Genomic DNA, 20372 nt, shown 5'->3' on the forward strand with positions numbered 1-20372 from the left:
GCCCTGCCAGGGGCTTTCCCAAGGCCTTCTTCCCAGCTGCCTGCTGGCAGTCCAGTGTGGCCACTGGGGGGGGTAGCGCCCCCAATCCTGTGGCAACATTTTTTCTGAAAGCACTGGCTCCCACAAGCCCAGCATGCCCAGATTCTATGGGGGAGGGTGAAGTCCGCCTCTCGCTGGGAGAGTGGCACGGATCCAGGGCAGCATGTGGCATGGAAGAGCTTGTTGGGGCTCCTTTCAGCAAACACAATCTGCCTGCACCCCTCAGCAGGCAGATACTGGCGGCCTGAGACGCTGGGGGGGTGCGATTCACATGCAGCCCCTGTGAACACAAAGACACACACACAAGTCCAGAGTGATTGGAAGAAGGTGTTGCTAACCTCAGCGAGAGGAATTCGTGACAAAGGCGTCACCAGAGCTAACGAGGGAACAAGGGAACAAGGACAAAGAAGCCAAAGGACAAACCCACCGCCATGACTTCGCTCCCAGCAGGACTAGGAAGGACAACAGAGACAAAGCGAAAACTGCTGTTCCTCAGGGGCAAAGGGGCGCTGTGAGGAATGAGGGAGTCTCAGGAGTAGTGGTTCTGCCAGAGAATCCTGGACTATTTCACCTGTGGAAAAGCAGTGAAAGTGGATAGACAAGTCTGGTCTCTGGGGGCTGCTGGTACGGCACTTTCCACTCCCCGTGACACACCCAGCACCATGTGTGACCCCCCCTTGAGCACTGTCAAGAGCAGTCCCTGAGCACAGAGCCACAAATAAGCTCTGAGCACAGCTGAATGGAACCAGAAACAAACCATCCCAACAAAAACACAGACTTCAGGGGCCGGAGAGATAGCATGGAGGTAAGGCGTTTACCTTTCATGCAGAAGGTCATTGGTTCGAATCCCGGCGTCCCATATGGTCCCCCGTGCCTGCCAGGAGCAATTTCTGAGCACGGAGCCAGGAAAAACCCCTGAGCACTGCCGGGTGTGACCCAAAAACCACAAAAAAAAAAATACAAAAAAAAAAAAAACACAGACTTCAAAAGCCTGCCTGATGGTGATCTCAGTGAGCATTGCAGTAAAATGTGTGATGGCCAGAGAGATGCCTCATCAGCTGAGCACAGGCTCTGTTTGCTCAAATGCCAGAGACCTTGTGGGGGAGTACCTCCAAGCACTGAGCCAGGAGTAGCTGCTGAACACCACTTGGTGTGGGAATTGAAGGAGGGTGGGAGGGAGGAAGAAATGAAGAAAGGAAGGAAGCACGGAGGGGGAGAGGGGGGAGGGATGGAGGGAGAGAGGAGAAACAAATGAATGGAAGGAGGGAAGGCAAGGAAGGAAAGAAAAGGAATTTGGACCATCTGGAAAAATACTAACAGAATATCTTTCTGACTGGATTTGGCAAAGACACAGATCCAACACACACACATACACATATACAGACATAAACCAAAATGAGTTAGACAAGAAAGAAGTGGATTCAATTAGACTTCATTAATATTGAAAACTGCTAGTAAAAGGAAAAGCCACACAAGTGGAGAAGATATTTGTACATGTATTTGTGTGAGAGAGAATTAATACAATGACAGCACTTGCCTGGCATGCAGCCAACCTGGTTTTGATCCCTGGCACCACGTATGATCCCTGAGCACTGCCAGGAGTGATCCCTAAGCACAGCACCAAGTAGAAGTTCTTTTTTTTTGGTTTGTTTTGGAGCCACACCCAGTGTTGCTCAGGAGTTACTCCTGGCTCTGTGCTCAGAAATTGCTCCTGGCAGGCATGGGGGACCATATGGGATGCCAGGAGTTGAATCTGGGTCTGTCCCAGGTCGTCTGCATGCAAGGCAAATACCCTACCGCTGTACTATCACTCTAGCCCCAAGGAGGAAGTTCTGAGCACAACTGGTAGTGACCTCCCACATAAAACTGATCTGTGGTGCATGCAGAGAACTCAGTGAGCTAAGAACATGCTTTGCATGCAGGAGGTCTGTTTGCTCGATATCACGAGATCCCCCAAACACCAACTAGAGCAACAAGCTAAAATAGTCAACACCCAGCAATGCTGGGTGTGATCCCACATGAAAAAATTATTTTATTATTTTATTTGAGCACTTCACTGACTTGCGCAGTTTTTCATAAGACATTTGTTTCTGTGATTCCATGTTCTGATCCCCTCTCTAATATTTTTTTTTGGTCACACCCGGTGGCACTCAGGGGTTACTCCTGGCAGGCTAAGGGGACCATACGGGATGCTGGGATTTTAACCACCATCCGTCCAGTGTGGAGCAAGTGCAAGGCAAACGCCTTACCGCTGTGCTATCGCTCTGCCCACCCCCCATTTTAAAGTGTGTGAAAACCTTGTATCCAAAAATGTATTATAAGGAAACAAACACTGTTCCAAATGAATAATGCTAAAACCCTTCCAGGTAAAAGCTGGAACTGAACAGCTGGTCATGACAACAATGAAGGACACGCACTGGACACCTGCAGTGGACATGCCGAAATGCACTAGAAAACCTCTGCCTGAAACATCCCAGCACCTCAGCCTTGTCCTCTCGTGCCACCTAAATAAACCAGTGTCCTGTGAACAATGGTGGTCACCCCCTGAGTGGCAGGAGTGACAGGGACATGAAAGGGCTCACAACCAGCATTCCTGGCTGGGCAGTGGCTTGTCCATGCCTGCCTCAGCACACTGTTTGCAGCACACTGTTGGTGGCGCAGAAATTATACTTTAATTTAAAGGCATGGGCCAGAGAATGGACCCCAAAGGGTCAACTGTGTGCCAGCCCGCACTGTGAGGTCCCCAGAACACTAGAACACTTCCCCCAAAAAGAGGATAAGATGGGTCTATCTGAACTGAAGAGCTAAAGCCTTAATGTTGGGAGGGAAGCTATGAGGAGTGAGTCTGTGGGATCCCAGTGAACCTTGTGGTTTCTCCATTGTTCCAGACCCCAGGCCTCTGGACCCCATTCTCTAGGAGAACCCCAGAGAGCCCACCATGTTAAATTGATTGTTCCACAGTGGCTCCCAGTTTTCCCTTGAATAACCTGTTCTGGAACCTTCTGTGGAACAGAACTTGGAGCAGGAGCTAAGCGCTGCACTGCCCATAGTGGGGTGGTCCTGGGGCTGGACTAAAGGGTATGGGGAATGGATGCAGCAGGCCCTGGAAGGCACAGAGAGGGGGGCAGGGATGCTGGCAGTCGGAGGGGCCCGGAGCCGAGACCTTGGCCTTGGCTGACCCTGGGCCTGGTCAGTGGGAGGCTGTTTTGGTCTCTTGCCTAGCGGGTCAGCACAGAGGACGGACAAACAGGAAGAAACAGCCATTCCAAGCCACAGCAGGGCCCCAGCGGGCCACAGGCCCCTGGGCTAGGGACCCAGTTGCAGAGCTGGGACTGCCTGTGTGTGTGGGAGAGGGTAGGGGAAAAGTGGCAGGGGTGGGAATACTGCAAGCAGCTGGGCCACGCACTGGGCTAAGGAGCAGGAGTGAGGGGAAGGAGTGTGGGGAAGGCTGCGGGGGCAGGTAGAGCAGTGGAGGAAGAGGGTGGAGGTAGCCTAGGCCCGAGGGAGGAAGTGGCCTGTCCCCACCACCTCCCTTCCTGGCCTTCATCTCCAGTAACCCTAAGTGAGGAGGGGAAGAACTGGGCCTCCTCCTTCCTGGCCCCCACCCTGCCCTGTGCTGGCCTCAGTTTCCCCCTGCTGGAACAGAGCTGCTGAGCTAGAAGAGCCCCTTTGTCCAGGCAGTGAGGGGCGTACCTGAGGGGCACAAGCGAGGGCAGCAGCCAAGGTGGGAGGGCAGCCAGGAAAGTGGCAGGAACTTGCGGCCACTTCCCCGTGCCACAGGCGGGAGGGGAGGGAAGTTCTGCGGCAGGTCACTCCCCGAGGCCGCTGGGCGGGATGGAGAGCGCCCGCCGCTGCCCGCTGCCCAGGAGCCCCGGAGCCCCACCAGGTAAGGGGCCAGGGCCAACCCTCAGCTTACTATCTGGGCTGCTGGGGCAGGGAATGCAGATGTGCAGTGAGATATGCACTGCCAGGTCTCACGCAGTCCTGGGTGCAGAGAGGAGGTGGACCGAGGAAACTGCCGGCCTGCTGTAGCCGGACACGGCCGTGGCTCTGTTCCAAGCTCCATCAGGCTGGGGTACACCCCCGGCCCCCTTCAGCTGGCACACACGGGCACATGCCCCGATGCAGCTGCACGCACGGCTGGCCCTGCGCACGCGCGCACCTGGACAGCAGGCTGAGCTCACCCTGTCTCCCGCAGCTGCTCGCTTGGGATACAGGCCTTGCCGCACCGTGCCCATGGCGTCCACGACCTCCGGTAAGGGTGGCCCATGGGCCCCACACAGCAGCTCCCACCCTCGTTAGGGGTCCCTGGGATGGGGTTGAGGGAGGGTCTGAAGAGTTTGCTCCCTAACTCCTCTCTCCCACGCCTGTCCAGCCATGCCAGGACCCTTCTCACTGAGTGCCCCTGGCAATAACAGCACAGAGTTGCCGGATGACAGGGACCCGCTGCTGGCCCGGGCAGAGGTGGCTCTGCTCGCCACGGTCTTTGTGGTGGTGGCGCTGAGTAATGGGCTGGTGCTAGGGGCCCTGGTGCGGCGGGGCCGGCGGGGCCGCTGGGCGCCCATGCACGTCTTCATCTGCCATTTGTGCCTGGCCGACCTAGTAGTGGCCCTGTTCCAAGTGCTGCCCCAGCTGGCCTGGGATGCCACCGACCGCTTCCTGGGGCCCGATGCCCTGTGCCGGGCCATCAAGTACCTGCAGATGGTTGGCATGTACGCCTCATCCTACATGATCCTGGCCATGACAGTGGACCGCCACCGTGCCATCTGCCGGCCCATGCTGGCCTATCGCCAGGGTGGTGGTCCTCATTGGAACCGGCCGGTGCTGCTGGCCTGGGCCTTGTCACTGCTGCTCAGTGTCCCACAGCTCTTCATCTTCGCACAGCGTGACGTGGGTGACAACAGTGGAGTCTTTGACTGCTGGGCCCGCTTTGCTGAGCCCTGGGGTCTCCGCGCCTATGTTACCTGGATTGCCCTGATGGTGTTTGTGGCCCCTGCACTGGGCATCGCTGTCTGCCAGGTGCTCATCTTCCAGGAAATCCATACCAGCTTGCTACCAGGGCCGGCCCACGGGGCAGGGGCACAACGTGGGGGGAGTGGGCAGGGCGCTGGCCGTGAGGGGACACGGGTATCGGCAGCTGTGGCCAAGACAGTAAGGATGACGCTGGTGATAGTGATCGTCTATGTGCTGTGCTGGGCCCCCTTCTTCCTTGTGCAGCTATGGGCAGCGTGGGATCCTAACGCTCCACGGGAAGGTGGGTGCCACTGGGCTGGGGCAAGCTAGGGGTGGGCCACACCTGATCAGCACAAGCGTCCCAGCATGGAATACCCCCACCCACAGGACCCCTGTTTGTGCTGCTTATGCTGCTGGCCAGCCTCAACAGCTGCACCAACCCCTGGATCTATGCCTTCTTCAGCAGCAGTGTCTCCTCTGAGCTCCGACGCCTGTTGTGCTGCACCCCAAGACATGCCCTGCCAAGCCTGGGGCCCCAGGAGGAGTCGTGCACCACTGCCAGCTCCTTCCTGGCCAAGGACGCTTCCCCTTGAGCCCACTCCCAAGTCAAGCTGAGATAACCCGGAGGCCAACAGGTGTCTGGGCCTCAGAGATGACTGCAGGGTGTGGGGGTGCGGTGAGGGCCCAGAAAGGGAAAGCATGGGGCTAGGCATCCTCTTGTACCTTCTCACATTCCCCAATAAAAGTTTCAGTGCCTTCATCAGTGAGCCAGGTTCTCCTCAGTGCAGGTCATTCCAGCCTCCCAAGCCCTTGAGTGGAATACCCTGTTCCTATGCCCAGCCCCCCGAGACAGAGAACCAGTTGGGGTTCAAGTCATGGGTCTTTATGAATGGCTCCACATGGATGGCCAGCAAAAGGGATGTGGGGGGAGGAAGCAGCAGGGGGGGCTCAGTGTGGCTTGAGCATGGGGTCCAAGCCCTGAGGATGTGATTCGGAGGGCAAGGCCGGTGCCCCAGGGCTCCGCAAGAAGCCTAAGCTCTTGGTGTGCCGGTGACAGGCAGGAACTTTCGGGCTGCGGGTTCCAGCACTGGGGCCATCACTAGGTCCCAGGCCCTGGCGGACAGTCTTGTCCAGGAGCTCCTTAAACACAGAGCCCATGGTCTGGGCAATGGCCTGGCAAGGAGCAGAGAAAGGGGGGCTGGGCAAAGGGTCTATGCCCAGCATTAACCAGGCACTTCTGAACACCTCACTGCCCCCATGTCCTCAGGTTCTTCCTGTTCTCCCTGCCTGACAGCACAGCCCCACTCTAGCCTTTGGGACTCCCCGCCAGACTGCTGGAACCCAGTTCACCCCATCACGCTGGCACTACCCAGGCCTGGCCCTGGGCTGCTTGGGCACATTGTGCTCTACTGCTCTCTTCCAGGGGGGGGGGCATCGGTACAGAAAAGGAGCCAGCTCACCTGGGGATACACTGCTGGGGCCACATCTTCCCCCTCAGACTCGCATCCATCTGGTCCATCTAGCCCCCACCAAACCGTCACCTGTCACTGAAGCTGCCTCAGACTCCCAACAGCAGAGACCCCACCTGCCACCTGGCACTCCAGAACCACACATGAGGCTGAGGGCATGTGTCCCACATCCCAGGTGACAATTCCTGGTCTCACCTTGTCTAGCTCCATGTGTCGCTCGGCAGAAGGGGACGTCAAAGTCTGCTGTTTGTGCCTACAACAGACCCGGTTGCAGGTGAGCTGGGCCACATATGCTCCCTCCCAGCAGTGCGCCCCTAAGGCACCCACTCCCCAACAGCTCACCGAGGGATGGAGTCCATGGCCAGGGGCCCCTCGGGACTGGCCAGTGGCTCCCCCATCGCCTGCAGCCCAACTGCTTGCTTGTCAGCCCTGGGGAGGGAGACAGGTATTTCTAGTGAAGGTCGTTTCTCCAAGGATTGGGCACAGGCATGTGGGGGTGAAGGCAGCTGAGAGATCACACACCCAGCAGCCAATGTGATGTACTTGTGTGGAATCAGACCCCAGGTGCCCTCATGTTCGCCTCGCCACCAGTCATCTGAGGCACGCTGGTGCAGCCGGAGCACATCCCCACGCTGAAATGACAGCTCCTGGGCCGTGCGGCCTGTGTAGGCAAAGCAGGCCACTGCCTCCACGATGCCCTCCATATCTAAAGAGAGGAAGACCCAACAGGAGTGTCTGGACACAGGGGATGAGAACAGGCTGGGGGGGATGCTGTCCCGGCTCTCACCATTCTCCTGGGCTGTAGCACCACCTTCCAACTCCAGCTCATTTTCTCCCGCCAGGCCCTCCAGCACAGTGTCCCTGAGGAGCAGAGCAGCGCCAACCAGTGGCAGGGTGCCCCTGGGCCGAGCTCCCTCCCAGCACCCCCCACCCAAGAATCGGCACATACCCCAGGCAGCTGGCAGGGGGCGCCATGCACTTCTCATAGATGGGACCTGGCAGCAGGCTGGGGTCGGGGAAGACCCGTGATGGCTGCAGGATGAGGGTCTGTACCAGCTGGTTGACTCGTCCCTGTAAGGCCACGGGGTCCTGGCCAGCAGGCACTGGCAGCAGTGTGGGCCCAAAGCACACAGCCAGGTTGTAGGGGTCCATCATGTTCTCATCGCTGTACTGGGCCAGGCTGGGATACACAAGGTCACAGGCAGGGATGGGCCAGTGCTATGTCCCCTGCACCCTTGGCTGCCCGCCCCCGCAGGGGGCACTCACTGGTTAAGGAAGGTGAAGAGGTAACGCAGCACCACCTGCACGGGCCCGGGCAGCCGGCCCAGTAGATGGCACACCTGCTCCACACGCTCCGCAGAAGCCTCTAGTTCTGTGGTGTGTGAGAAGAAGCATGAGCAGTCGTGACACAGGATGGGGCTCCATGGCCCCCACCCAGGCCCAGCCTCACCAGCACATGCCAGCAGCTCCATGAAGAGCTCTGGGGAAAAGAGCGAAGGCTCCAGGCTCCGGAAGTAGAGCTTCAGCGTCCCAGCCACTGAGTCCAGGTCAGACACTGTACAGCTGTCCACCAGCGGGTCCTCCCCTGCGTGAAACCCAGCGAGAAGGGCAGTCAGGCCCACCCACCACCACCCCCCACAAACTCCCCCATAACCCACCTCTCTCGAAGGCTTCACGCAGCTCGGAGACCCGGGGTTGGGCACCTGAGACCCGGAAGATGCCCTCGTGCTGTAGGCCTGCGGGGAATCAGGTGCATAAGTGATTTCCCACGCCCTGGCCTGCCCGGCCCTGGGACCACTCACCATGGAGGTTGATGAAGCGAATACAGCTCTCCACCACCAGGGGCACCGACTGGCCGGAGCTCTACAGACAGAGACAGACAGGGCACACTTGGTCTTCCCGGCCTGAGCTCCTGGGGCTTTGGGATGCCTTCCCCAGGCAGAGTGGCTGCTCTCTCCCACAATACTCAGTTCTGACTGTGGCTGTTCTGGGTGGCTGCTGGCCCCAGGTAACTGCTAATTAGTCATGGCTGGAGTATGAAACACAGCTGAACTCTGTCCACTGCCCATGTACTGTGTCCCATGGCCATGCCCACTGGATCACTACATGTAACAGTGTGTTTTCTGTCCCCAGTAGCATCTCCAGCCGCAGCACAAGGCCAGAAAATACCTGGATGAACTTCTCCATGTCTCCGCCAAAGAGTTTCTGGTTGTACTGGGAGGTGGGGCGGGGCTGACGACCCTTCTGGAGCCTTTTCTGGGTATAGTATGGCCTATAAGATGAACTATATGAAGAAAAATACCCCCAGCCCCCACTGCAGCCAGGGCTGGAAGTTAGTGCAGGCATGGGGGAAAGTGAGGCCACTAAGGAATGAGTGGACAGCTGTGGGAGCCCTACAGAACTATCCAGAAGGACTCACCAAGTGGCATCCTGCTCTGCCTTGTCACCTACAGAAAGAAAGTGGGGTACTCAGGTGGGGTCGGCCAGGGGGATAGGAACTCAGGTGGGGCATAGGGAGTTCTGAGCTGGGCCCACCTCGCTGAATGGCTTCCTGCAGCATTTCGTGCTTCGACTGTAGCTTTGCCAGGACACTCCGGCCACTCAGGTACTGCTGCAGCTTCTGAGGGCCAGGGAAGCCACACTCAGCTCCAAGGCTATCCTGCACTGCCCACCCACTCACCTGCCCACAGCCCCACCGTCAGGAAGAAGATCTCAGTGTCCTGCTGCTGGCCCCGTCGCCGCCCAACATGCCGGGCACCAGGGTCTGAACTGGTGGACTTAAGGGACTCGGTTGAGGGACAAGCCTGCACAGAATCAAGTGTGTCCCCGTCATCCAAGGCTACCACCTCCAGCAGGACCTGTCGTGTAGCCTTCAGGGTCTTGTTCACCTGGGGGTGGAATAGTCCAGTCAGGGTGTGGGCAGGGGCAGCAGGGCACCTAATTGCAGCCCAGACAGCCACACACCTCCTCCGTCTCGATAGTCTGGCGGTCCAGGCGGCTCTGGATATTCTGGGCTCTGGGAAGAATCTCCTCCCGTAGTTCCATGTCCACCTGGATCTCAGCCACCTGGGGGGATGAGAGTGGGAAGTGCTGAGTGTGCATCCCAGAACACAGTTCTGCTCTGCTGCCAGGCATGGGCACAAGGTGGAGTAGCATTGGGGCTAGAGTGATAGCACAGTGGTAAGGCATTTGCCCTGCATGCAGCTGACCTGGTACAGACCCGGGTTCAATCCCCAGCATCATATATGGTTTCGCAAGCCTGCCAGGAGCGATTTCTGAGCACAGAGGCAGGAGTAACCCCTGAGCACCACCGGGTGTGGCCCAAAAACCGAAAAAGAAATCACCAAAAAAAAACCCCATTAGGCAGAGTAGCAGGGATGACCCTGCCATCACAAGTCTGGGCTTCCCAGACAGCAGCAGTAGGAGTAGTGCAGAGGAGCAGGGAGGAGCATGAAGGAGCATGGAGCAAGGAGTGGGGAAGAGTGCAGAGGAACACAGAGGAGCACAGAGATGTGGAAGAGCAGGGAGGAGTGGGGAAAGACATGGAGGAGCACACAGCAGAGTGCTCATGGAGACAAGTATGGAAGCAGTAAAGATTGGGGTAGTATAAATGTCTCCTCCTTCCCCAGGCCCATGAGTTTGAAGATCCCCTGAGCCGCCGACACCACCACCCCACAGGTGGGGAGGAGCAGAGATGCCACCAATGCCTGACTGAACTCACACTGACCTCATGGGGCTGTAGGATAGGGCTCCTTCTTTCCCCCCTTGAGGTGTGGGAACTCTGTCTGAGAGCCCCAAAGGCTAGAGCCTTGTCCAGTTCGGGTGGGCAGTGAATAGCATGTCAAAGGGAAGTATCAGGAAAGCAACAAAGAACATTCTACTGGTGCCAGAGTAATAGCACAGTGGGGAGGGCACTTGCCTTGCACGTGGCTGACTCGGGTTTGATCTCCAGAATCCCAAAGGGTCTCCTAAGTCCACCAGAAGGGCTCCATAAGCACAAGAGCCAGAAATAACTCCTGAACACTGCCAAATATGACCCTTCTCAAAAAAAAGACATTGCAGGAGCCGGAGAGATAGCACAGTGGTAGGGTGTTTTCCTTGCAAATGGCCAACCCTGGACCAATGGTGGTTTGAATCCCGGCATCCCATATGTTCCCCCATACCTACCAGGAGCGATTTCTGAGCGCGTAGCCAGGAATAACCCCTGAGAACCACCGGGTGTGGCCCAAACCCCCCCCCAAGACATTGTAGCTAGTGCTGCATCTCCAATAGGAGAAAGGAGCTATTTCTTATTTTTTTGTTGTTTGGGACCACATCCCATAGTGCTATACGATTACTCCTTGCTCTGTGCTCAGGGGTCACTCCTAGCCATGCTCTGGGCTCCCACATACAAAGCATATGCCCCAGGTTCTTGCGTACCTTTCCAGTCCCAAAGTATTATTTACTTTTGAGTCGAATTTTTTTGGCCCCAAAGGGCTATTTTATGGAGGATCAAATGGGGTGCAGAAGATCAAACTTAGGTCAGTTATGTGCCAGGAAAATTTCTTACCTACTTATTATCTCTCTAGTTCACCCCACCACCCCACCACCCCACCACTGGTTATTTTAAACAGAATTAGATGAGTAAACAGTACTCAGAGAAACCAAAACATGAAAGGTTTGTCAAGTTCCTCCAGGATTGAAAAAGGTGCTTGAAGGAATCTCTGAATTTTCCAAAGAGGCAGAGATGGAGTTGGGGTCAAGAGTTAGCAGACAGGCCCCAGAGAGCTCAAACTCTGGGGCACATATCTGAAGCCCAATCCCCAGCACTGCAGGGGCTCCTGAGCACCACCTAGGGGGGGATCCCGGCACCAACCATAAGAAGAGGTACGAAGATAGGAACGAAAGAAAAAAGTTGTGGGAATCTGACAAGAGCCTATGAAGTCCAATATTCCAGGTCTAGAAATTCTCCTTTGGAGTCAGGCTCAGCAGTTCTCAAGAACTGATTATACTAGGCTCCATGGCATACTGGGGATCTACTCCTGGCAGTGCTGGGGATCTATGTTGGGAATACTGCATCTTCTTTTTTTTGTTTTTGTTTTTTTTTTTGGCCACACCCGTTTGACGCTCAGGGGTTACTCCTGGCTATGTGCTCAGAAATCGCCCCTGGCTTGGGGGGACCATATGGGACGCCGGGGGATCGAACCGCGGTCCGTTCCTTGGCTAGCGCTTGTAAGGCAGACACCTTACCTCTAGCGCCACCTTCCCGGCCCCTACTGCATCTTCTTCAGCCCTCAGAGCACTCTCTCAGGCCCAAGCACTCTTGAAGGTGACAGAAAAGAACATCAAGGGTGGAAATTCATCAAACAAATCATACCCAACACCCTGGACAGAAACAACCCAGCTTCACAGCTTAACCTTATCAAACTGCCAAGCCACCAAATCTGTTTCGGTGGGCCAGAGAGATAGCACAGCAGTAGGGCATTTGCCTTACACACAGCCAATCCAGGACGGATGGTGGTTCAAATCCCAGAATCCCATATGGTCCCCCCGTGGCTGCCAGGAGCAATTCCAAGCGCAAAGCTAGGAGTAACCCCTGAGTGCCTCTGGGTGTGACCCAAAAAACAAAAAATAAAATCTGTTTTGGATCTATAGATCTTGGAACATGCAGTATCTTCAGAATTTCATAGAAGTGTCAGACCAGCAGTATCCCAGGAACTTAGAGGACAAAGTTCTATAGAAATCTCCAAATCGGGCCCGGAGAGATAGCATAGCGGTGTTTGCCTTGCAAGCAGCCCATCCAGAACCTAAGGTGGTTGGTTCAAATCCTGGTGTCCCATATGGTACCCCGTGCCTGCCAGGAGCTATTTCTGAGCAGACAGCCAGGAGTAACCCCTGAGCACCGCCAGGTGTGACCCCCCCCAAAAAAAAAGAAATCTCCAAATCTAAAGCTCACCACAAAGATTGATGAGTGCAGTTCGAGAAATAACTACATTGAGAACTATCATAACAATGTGAATGAATGAGGGAAGTGGAAATCCTGCCTTGAGTACAGGTGGGGGTGGGTTGGGGACGAGGGACATTTGGAATATTGGTGATGGGAATGTTGCACTGGTGAAGGGGGGTGTTCTTTACATGAGTGAAACCCAACTACAATCATATTTGTAAACAAGGTGTTTAAATAAAGATATTAATAAAAAAAGAAAAAAAGAAATCTCCAAATCTGGGCTGGAGTGGTAGGGCATTTGCCTTGCATGAGGATGACTCAGGATGGAACTGGGTTCGATCCCCAGTGTCCCATATGGTTCCCTGAGCCAGGAGCGATTTCTGAGCTGAGTGTCAGTGGGTGTGGCCCCCAAACAAACAAACAAACAACAAAACAACAACAACAAAAGAAATCTCAAAAGCTCAGTGACCCTACATAGTAATACAGAAGGCTCAACTAGCACCAACCCCAGCCTAGTAAATCCTTAGACACTGACTTCAGTACCACCATGGAGAGATAGGACAATTATTTCAAATTGATCCTTGTCAATCTAAGTCAAATAATTCCTTTGCCTTTGTGTTATAACAAACAATATGAAGTAAATCTGTTTGTGCCTGCAAGGGGGAAGGCTAAGGTAGTGGATGGGAAATTGGGGACATTGATAAAGGGAAGGTCACATTGGTGGCAGGACTGGTGTTTAAACATATAATTTGTAAAAACAACTTTATTAAGATCAACTTGATAAATCACAGTGTTATAATAAATAACTGTTTTTAAAGAAACATACAACTTGCTCTATAACCCATGTTATTTCTTGAACACATATTTTTGCTAGCTTGCTTTTCCTGATTTTTCCATTATGGAAAAGTCTGTGTTTTCTCTTGAACACTTATTCCTCTCTCTCCCTTCATGTCTTTCTAAATAGATTTCACTCAATAAATCATATCTTGGGCTAGGAAGATGATGCAGTTCCTTACATTTTTCAGGTTAAATCCCTGATGCCCCATATAGTGGCCCAAGTACCACCAATAGTAATTTCTGAGTTCAGAGCCAGGTGTCACACAAAAACTAAGAAAAATCTTGCTTCTCTTTCTCTCTCACACACATATGCATGTGCATACATACACACATCTGAGGGGCAAAGAGATAGTATAGTGGGTAAGGTACCTTATACATGACTAACCCTGGTATCCCATATGATCCCCAAGCACCACCAGGAGTTATTCCTGAGTGTAGAGTTAGGAGTAACCACTGAGTATAGCCAGATATGGACCACAAAATAAGCCAAAATAAAAAGAATCATACAAGCATCAATCCTCACAATTCTCTAAACTGGTAGGGTCATATGCAAAGGAAAAAGAACCCCAAGGCATGCCATTTATAACAATAAAGGGATGGGGGATAGACTTTTTTTTTGGTTTTTGGGCCACCCGGCAGTGCTCAGGGGTTACTCCTGGCTGTCTGCTCAGAACTAGCTCCTGGCAGGCACGAGGGACCATATGGGACACCGGGATTCGAACCAACCACCTTTGGTCCTGTATCAGCTTGCGAGGCAAACGCTGCTGTGCTATCTCTCCGGGCCCCGGGATAGACTATTTTAACAGCTTCAGGAAGAAAATGGACAATTCACAAAGGTTGCGAAATCAGAATGGCTTTGGACTTGTCATCTGCAATACCTAAAGCAGACAAGCCTAGAAGAATGCCTTTTTTTTTGGTTTTTGGGTCACACCCGGTGGTGCTCAGAGGTTACTCCTGGTTCTAGGCTCAGAAATCACTCCAGGCAGGCCCCAGGACCATATGGGATGCTGGGATTCGAACCACCGTCCTTCTGCATGAAAGGCAAATGCCCTACCTCTGTGCTATCTCTCCGCCCCCTCTTTTTGAATATTTGAAACACTTTTTTGGGGGTCACATTCAGCAGTGTTCAGGGTTCCTCCTGGCTCTATGCTCAGAAATAAGTCCTGGCAGGCTCAGGGGACCATATGGGATGCCGGGCTTCGAATCACCGTCCTTCTGCATGCAAGGCAAATGCCTTATCTCCATGCTATCTCTCTAGCCCCTAGAAGAATGCCTTTAATATTTGAAAGGGAAAGTGCATTTTAAGAATGAATTTGATACCTAGCAAAACTACCAATCAATGGCAAGGCTGGAACCCACATTTCAGACACATGAAGACACAAAGTTCTTGGAGGAAATATTTATCCAAAAGAGGACAATACACCCAGAAAGAAGATACAAGCCCTGGGTTCCAGGACAGAAGAGAATAGTAGGGGTACCTGGGATGCTACAAAGTCTGTTGGCTTCCTAAGGACTCCAGGGCAGAAGTCTGAAGAAGAGAAGACACTTGAGATGGCTGGAAACATAGGACAGAAGCAAGTGAGGGGCAGCACTGTTACCAGGAGTTGGTGGTGGGACCAAGCTTTTATCAGTCCACAGAAGGCAGACACCATGGAAAGACAGCAAGCAGCTACCAGCTGACTGGAAAGTATGAGAAGGAGCAACTGGAAGGCTAGGAAGGGGGAAGAGAATGTTTGGATGCTCCTATTAAGAAGCAGTGGCAAGTTATGTGTCATCCACCCACCTTGGTGTGACATATCTGTAAAAGGAAAAGCAGCTCTGTACCAGAGAGAGGGAACAAAGGGCTGGAATGCTGGCTCTGCATAAGGGAGCCCCAAATTCTACCCCCAGTACCACTTGATTCCTCTGAACACTATAGGAAGAGATCCCTAAGTATTGAGCTGGGCATAATCTCTGAGCATTGTCAATGTGGCCTCCAAATCCCAACCTAAACTCAAAACTAAGTCCAGCTCAGAAGCCAGCAGAATGGTGCCAGGACACATTCATCACAGTGTGCACCCCCAGAAATACCTAGAACACTTAAAGCAGTGGGTAGGGTGTGCTGACAATCACAGCCTCCTGCTCCTTTAATCATTGGCATCATTTGGGCTGCATTTGTCTGGGCAGAGCTGCAGAAGTATGAAGCCTCCAATGTCAGGAAGGAACCTCTAGTGGTTTCTACTCTGTGCCAGCATGCAATATATCTGCCTCCCACTCAGGCAGACTGGAATGGTCCAGCCTTAGTAGGTTGACCCTCACCTCATCTCCCTCATGGGGGTGGTAGTCAAAGCGTGGTGGCAGACAGAAGGCCATTGCGTGTACCTCCAGCACTTTGGCCTTATCTCCCAGTGGATCCAGGGCATCCACGGCCTCATCCAGGCTGCCCAGACCCTCCATCTGGGAGGACTGGGTGCGGCTCTCAGCAGCTGTGTAGCTCCGAAGCACCTGGCCCAGGGCCAAGTGGAAGCCTGTGTCACAGCACTGCAGGGAAGCGAAGGGAAGGCTCAGGCAGGCCCAGGGTAGGGTCGCGGCCCACCCACCTGTCTTGCTGGCACTCACATCTATGAGGTCCAAGGCATCATGGAGGTAGTAGTTGCTGATGGCAGCATTGACACTGGCCAGGTTGAGCAGGTATTCATTCCGTGCCTTTGTGCACTTGAGCTTGTACTCTAAGAACTTGGCTTGACGCTGCTCAGCCACACAAGTACATGGATTCACCAACTGGGCTGCCTCATTGGAACCCCGCCCCACCTCATGTGGATACACCTAGACTGTATCTTCCTGCCCACCTTCACTTCCCACTCTCTCCCAGCAAGGAGGGCACATCGTGAGGCCTCCTCACGTCGGTACTAAAGCCAACAGCAGCAAACAGCCCAGAGAACCAGGGGCACAGGTCACATCACCTTCTCCACCAGCCGCCCACACTTCTTGAGAGAGCCCTTGCGGACAGGTCCTGCATCTGTGGTGGTAGTAGTCACTGTCCGGCCTGCCCGCTTCTCCTCCTGCCTCTCAGCTTCACGGAGCTTGGCCTCGGCGCTCAGGCTTTCAGTGTGGTATGCGTGGTACGTCTTCTTGGCCTGCAGGGGGACAAGGCCAGGTGATTTGTCCAAGGGTCGAGGCACTGTGAACAGCCTCCCTCTCATACCTCTGTTCATAGAAGCACTGAACCCAGACCCCAGAGGCAGCAGTGCTGGCTCCCCCAGTGTCTGCCCTCACCGTCTGCAGCTCCGACACCACCTCCAGCAGCTCCTCCTGTAGTTGCTGCTCCAGATCCTTACTCTGGCAGGGAGAAGTGAGCCTCAGACTGGCTCAGGCTCCAGCCAGTCCCTCTGCACAGACCGCACCAGAGCCCCGGGTCCTAGGCCTCACCTTCCGAACTAGGCGGCTGACATCGTCTGCAATATGACTCAGGCGCTGGGCCAGGGAACCGGCCAGCACCTCGCTCAGGGCGGCGCTCTCACGGCTCTGTTGTCGTGTCTGCTGCAGCAACACGGCCCAGCAGTGCAAGGGTGACAGGAGTGATGGCTCCTTCCTGGGGACACAAAGGCTTTTAGATTGGGGGGGGGGGGGCTGGCACCACAGCCAGCCCAGCCTCCTTGCCAGCCTCTACCTACCGGAAAATCTGTTGTTCTTTGCTGCTGCCCAGGCGGGCGCTGCGGCCTGAAAAGCGTTCGGCCAGGCGCTCCAGGCCCCTGGAGTACTCGAGCTCCACGTCTGCACGGCGACGCATGAACTCTGCCAGCTCCTGAAGCAGGTCCCGCCGCAATTCACCCTGCAGCTCCAGGCAGCGTAGCTGCTCACTCAGCTGGCCGCGCATCTCTGTAGAGACACCTGGTGCTCAGATTGGGCCATGGGGCACCAGGTGGGCAGGCAGACAGGTCCGAGCACTGGTCCTCACCCCAATGGAGAGGGCGTGGCTGCCCTAGGAAGGATGAGGCTGACTCCACTGAGTTTATGCCCAAGAGATCCTGCCGGGCCCAACTAGCAGAAGAGGAGTGGCAAGGCCTTCCGGGACAGGGCCCAGACATGTGGCACCATGGCTGATCTGGGATGGGGTGGAACAGGACCTTGGGTCCTGGGAAGCCCCTAGCTCATTTCCTGGCCACTTCCTGCTTCTCAGGCTCAGGAACCACACCAGACAGGATAGGATCCTGGAAATCAGCAAGAACCAAAGCTAAGGTGACAAGCTGCTCTATCTCATTAGGGAGGCCCAGTGCCTCCTCAGTACCACAATAGCTGAGCCTGTTTTGTGCTCGTCTCAGTCCCCATCACCCAGCCAGCCCCAGACTTCCAACAGAGACACACCCTAGGCCCCACTGCACTGCTTTGGGTGTCTTATCATAGACAGGCTTCATTGGGCAACACTCCTTTCCTCAGATGGCCTGAAAGCAATGGGCCAGGACAATGTGCTTGAGCAACCCAACCACCTGCTGAAAAGCCCTCTCTTTGGGGTACAGCCCCTGGACCTCATTGTGGCAGGCAGTCCTGAGCTCAGGCTGGGCTAAAGGGACTGGAAGTATGTGTCAACAGCTGTGGGGTTCCCGACAAAGAAAGCACAGAGTGAGGCAGAGCCCAGGCAGCCAAGGCTCTCCTGGTGGGTGAAGTCATATAGCCTAATCAGGGACAAGCCTAATTGTTGTTAGGGGATTATACTAGGAAGTGCTGGGAATCAAGCCCAGGGCCAGGCAAGGGCTAGTGTTGTAAACAAATACCAATTTGGAAGATGATAGGACAGCGGGTAGGGCTGTTGCCTTACACGCAGCAAACCTGGGTTCAATCCCCGACATTCCATAGGGAGTGAACCCTGAGTGCAGAGCTAGGAGTCAGCCCTGAGCATTGCTGGGTGTGGCCCTAAAACCAAAATCCAAAAAACAAAAGTCAATTCTACTTCATTGGTGAGGTGCAAGCTGCCTGGCCCATTTCCTGTGCCCTGATGGCTAGGCAGGAGTACTGTGTGTCTGAGTCTTCAGAGGCATCAGCGAAAGATGACTAGAAGTCATGCCCTCCAGGTCAGGATGTACACATGTGCACTGGACACTTGTAATTTTTGCTAGTAACAGTTCCCTCACCTCCTGGTCTCAAGCCTATATGGTACACATATCACCAACCTCTTCCCTGACCTCACTCCCAAACTTGGTGCTTAGCACCCTCTTCCCCAAGCACCATGGCTGACGACTGTCTGCCCACTGGAGCTGGCAGCTATCTGGGCTCCAGTGACCGACATACAGCAAAGATGGCTCCCAACCCCACAGCCCTGCTGACCTTTTAGAATGGGCTGCGGCAGAGTAGGAAGTCCCTTGTGGGGAGGAGAATACACGCCAAAGCTAAACCATAGTGCAGGCATTTTTGGTTGAGTTTGGGGGCCACAACCAGCGGTGCTCAGGGCTGACTTTGGCTCTACACTCAGGGATCATTCTGGTGATGCTTGGGGGACCCTATGGGGGGTCAGGGATCGAACCTGGGCCAACCACATGCAAGGAAGCACCTTCCCCGGAGACAATGGGGCTCCCAGACTAGTTTCTGGTGCCAATGAAACCAGTGACTGGGATCGCTGGGTGAGGTTGCTGCCAAGTCCTTTGGCCTTAGACCATTGTGGAGAAAAGGAAGGAGTCATTACCTCATTGCAACAAATGACAGCAAGGGCACTGATGAGGTCTTACAAGTGCATCTCAGCTCAGGTGATGTAGAAGGTGCTGGCGCTGCCTATCCCCCCACCCCCACTGGTGAGCTGGGGCCTACATCTGTCCCCAGGAGCCCTGGAGTCCCTCAGTTCCAGTTTCCACAGATTGCAGAAGGGGTGCCCCAGGGTCCGCCCACTGAGAGCGGTAAAAGGACTGAGGCGGTAGCCAGAGAAGTAGCGACCAGCAGGCCCAGATTGAGCCCCAGACAGCAGAGGGATGGAGCTGGGCGAAGCATCACAGTCTCCCCACCTGGGACTCAGCTCTATGAACCCAGCCCTACTCCCAGCATTCCAACCCCTTGTGATGGGGTGAAATACAGCATGAAGGAGGGATGTGGGGAGATAGGAAGGGGAGGGGAGTGAGCTCGGGGCCAGCCTAGGGGCTAGTGCTCCTGGCACCCCTCAGTGCCCCCTCACCTTTGATTTGCGTCTCATACTCAGCCTGCGGGCCCCTCTCCCGACGCAGCTTCCCGTGCGTGGCCATGGTGGCCAGGCAGCCGCACCGTCGAGCCCCACTACTCCCACGCGGCCCTGAGCCACTGAGCCGCTGGGACACGGAGACCTGGGGCACAGCCTCTAGCACCCCGTGGGCCCCGCCCCACTCCAGCCCAGCACAAACCGGGATGGGGCGGAGCTGCCAGGACAGCCTCTCCCCCTGGGCTGGGCAGGGGTCCCCTGGGCTGGGTCTTACCGCCCCCTCGCGATGGACCTTGGTACACACCTGACCTGCCTCTTAGGTCCAAGGTGGGGTGGCCAGAGAGCTAGGGCTACAGTGAGCACCCCAAGGCGCTGGCACCCTCTGCCCTGGACGGAATGGGGGGAGGGGACACATAGGGCCTTCACAACCATCCTTTGGACTAGCCAGGAGCACACTGTGTCGCCAGGACATCTGCAGGTCCGCGCTGCACCCTTCCAGATGGGTCCCAGACCTCCCCAAACAAGCCTGAAGTTAAGCCCCGAGCCCAGAACCACAGTCCATTTTGCCAGGCCCAGGGGGAGGGGAGAACCAAGGTTCCCCTTCTGCCTCAGTCCTCTGGGAGGAACAGGCCTCATTTCCCCATGAACCGTTACCACTTCCTGCTGCCGGAACTCTTGCCCCCCCCCTTCCCTTGCAGCCTGCACCTGCCCTGCCCTGCTCCCCAGTTTTGCACATCCCTTGCCCCAGCTTCTCCCCAGGAAGTAGGGAAGGCAGGAGGAGACGGTGGAAGGAAAACCCTGGCGTACAGCCAAGGACCCTCAGTTTACCACTGCATGGTTCTAATCTAGGGCATAGGCGCGCCAGTGTAGGGAGTGGCTGTGCCTGGCCCTATAAGATCTGAGCCCAGAGGACCCGAAGCAGGAGGCTCTGCACGTACTTCCTGCCTTTCAACTCTCTTGCCCAGAGATAACATGCTGCCCTCAGCTTCCGGCTCCTGCAACCCCACATCTT

General features: G+C 55.1%; 2 protein-coding genes across 2 annotated transcripts; one reads left to right on the forward strand and one right to left on the reverse strand.

Moving 5' to 3' along the window:
- The first annotated feature begins 3873 nt into the window (after positions 1 to 3873).
- Positions 3874 to 5585, forward strand: AVPR2 (arginine vasopressin receptor 2). The gene is made up of 4 exons (XM_049766967.1): positions 3874 to 3925; positions 4100 to 4294; positions 4415 to 5293; positions 5380 to 5585. The coding sequence occupies exons 1-4, from the start codon at positions 3874 to 3876 to the stop codon at positions 5583 to 5585; spliced, it is 1332 nt and encodes a 443-aa protein (XP_049622924.1).
- A 274-nt stretch (positions 5586 to 5859) lies between these two features.
- On the reverse strand, positions 5860 to 19427 carry ARHGAP4 (Rho GTPase activating protein 4). Its single transcript, XM_049766969.1, is given in 21 exon segments — positions 5860 to 6165; positions 6657 to 6714; positions 6804 to 7167; positions 7249 to 7322; positions 7411 to 7641; positions 7728 to 7833; positions 7912 to 8046; positions 8120 to 8197; positions 8264 to 8324; positions 8631 to 8733; positions 8881 to 8908; positions 8997 to 9081; positions 9158 to 9349; positions 9426 to 9527; positions 15523 to 15744; positions 15823 to 15997; positions 16117 to 16340; positions 16480 to 16542; positions 16633 to 16795; positions 16878 to 17082; positions 19361 to 19427. Coding segments are annotated over 21 exon segments (2961 nt in total). The 3' UTR covers positions 5860 to 5940.
- Positions 19428 to 20372: the final 945 nt, after the last annotated feature.

This window comes from Suncus etruscus, chromosome X, assembly GCF_024139225.1.
Source record: "Suncus etruscus isolate mSunEtr1 chromosome X, mSunEtr1.pri.cur, whole genome shotgun sequence".
In the NCBI taxonomy this organism is placed as follows: Eukaryota; Metazoa; Chordata; class Mammalia; order Eulipotyphla; family Soricidae; genus Suncus; species Suncus etruscus.

Coding starts and splice junctions, on each gene's coding strand:
- AVPR2 (XM_049766967.1), top strand. CDS start 3,874: ATGGAGAGCGCCCGCCGCTGCCCGCTGCCCAGGAGCCCCGGAGCCCCA. Junction 3,926..4,099: donor GAGCCCCGGAGCCCCACCAG/GTAAGGGGCCAG, acceptor CTCTGTTCCAAG/CTCCATCAGGCTGGGGTACA. Junction 4,295..4,414: donor CATGGCGTCCACGACCTCCG/GTAAGGGTGGCC, acceptor ACGCCTGTCCAG/CCATGCCAGGACCCTTCTCA.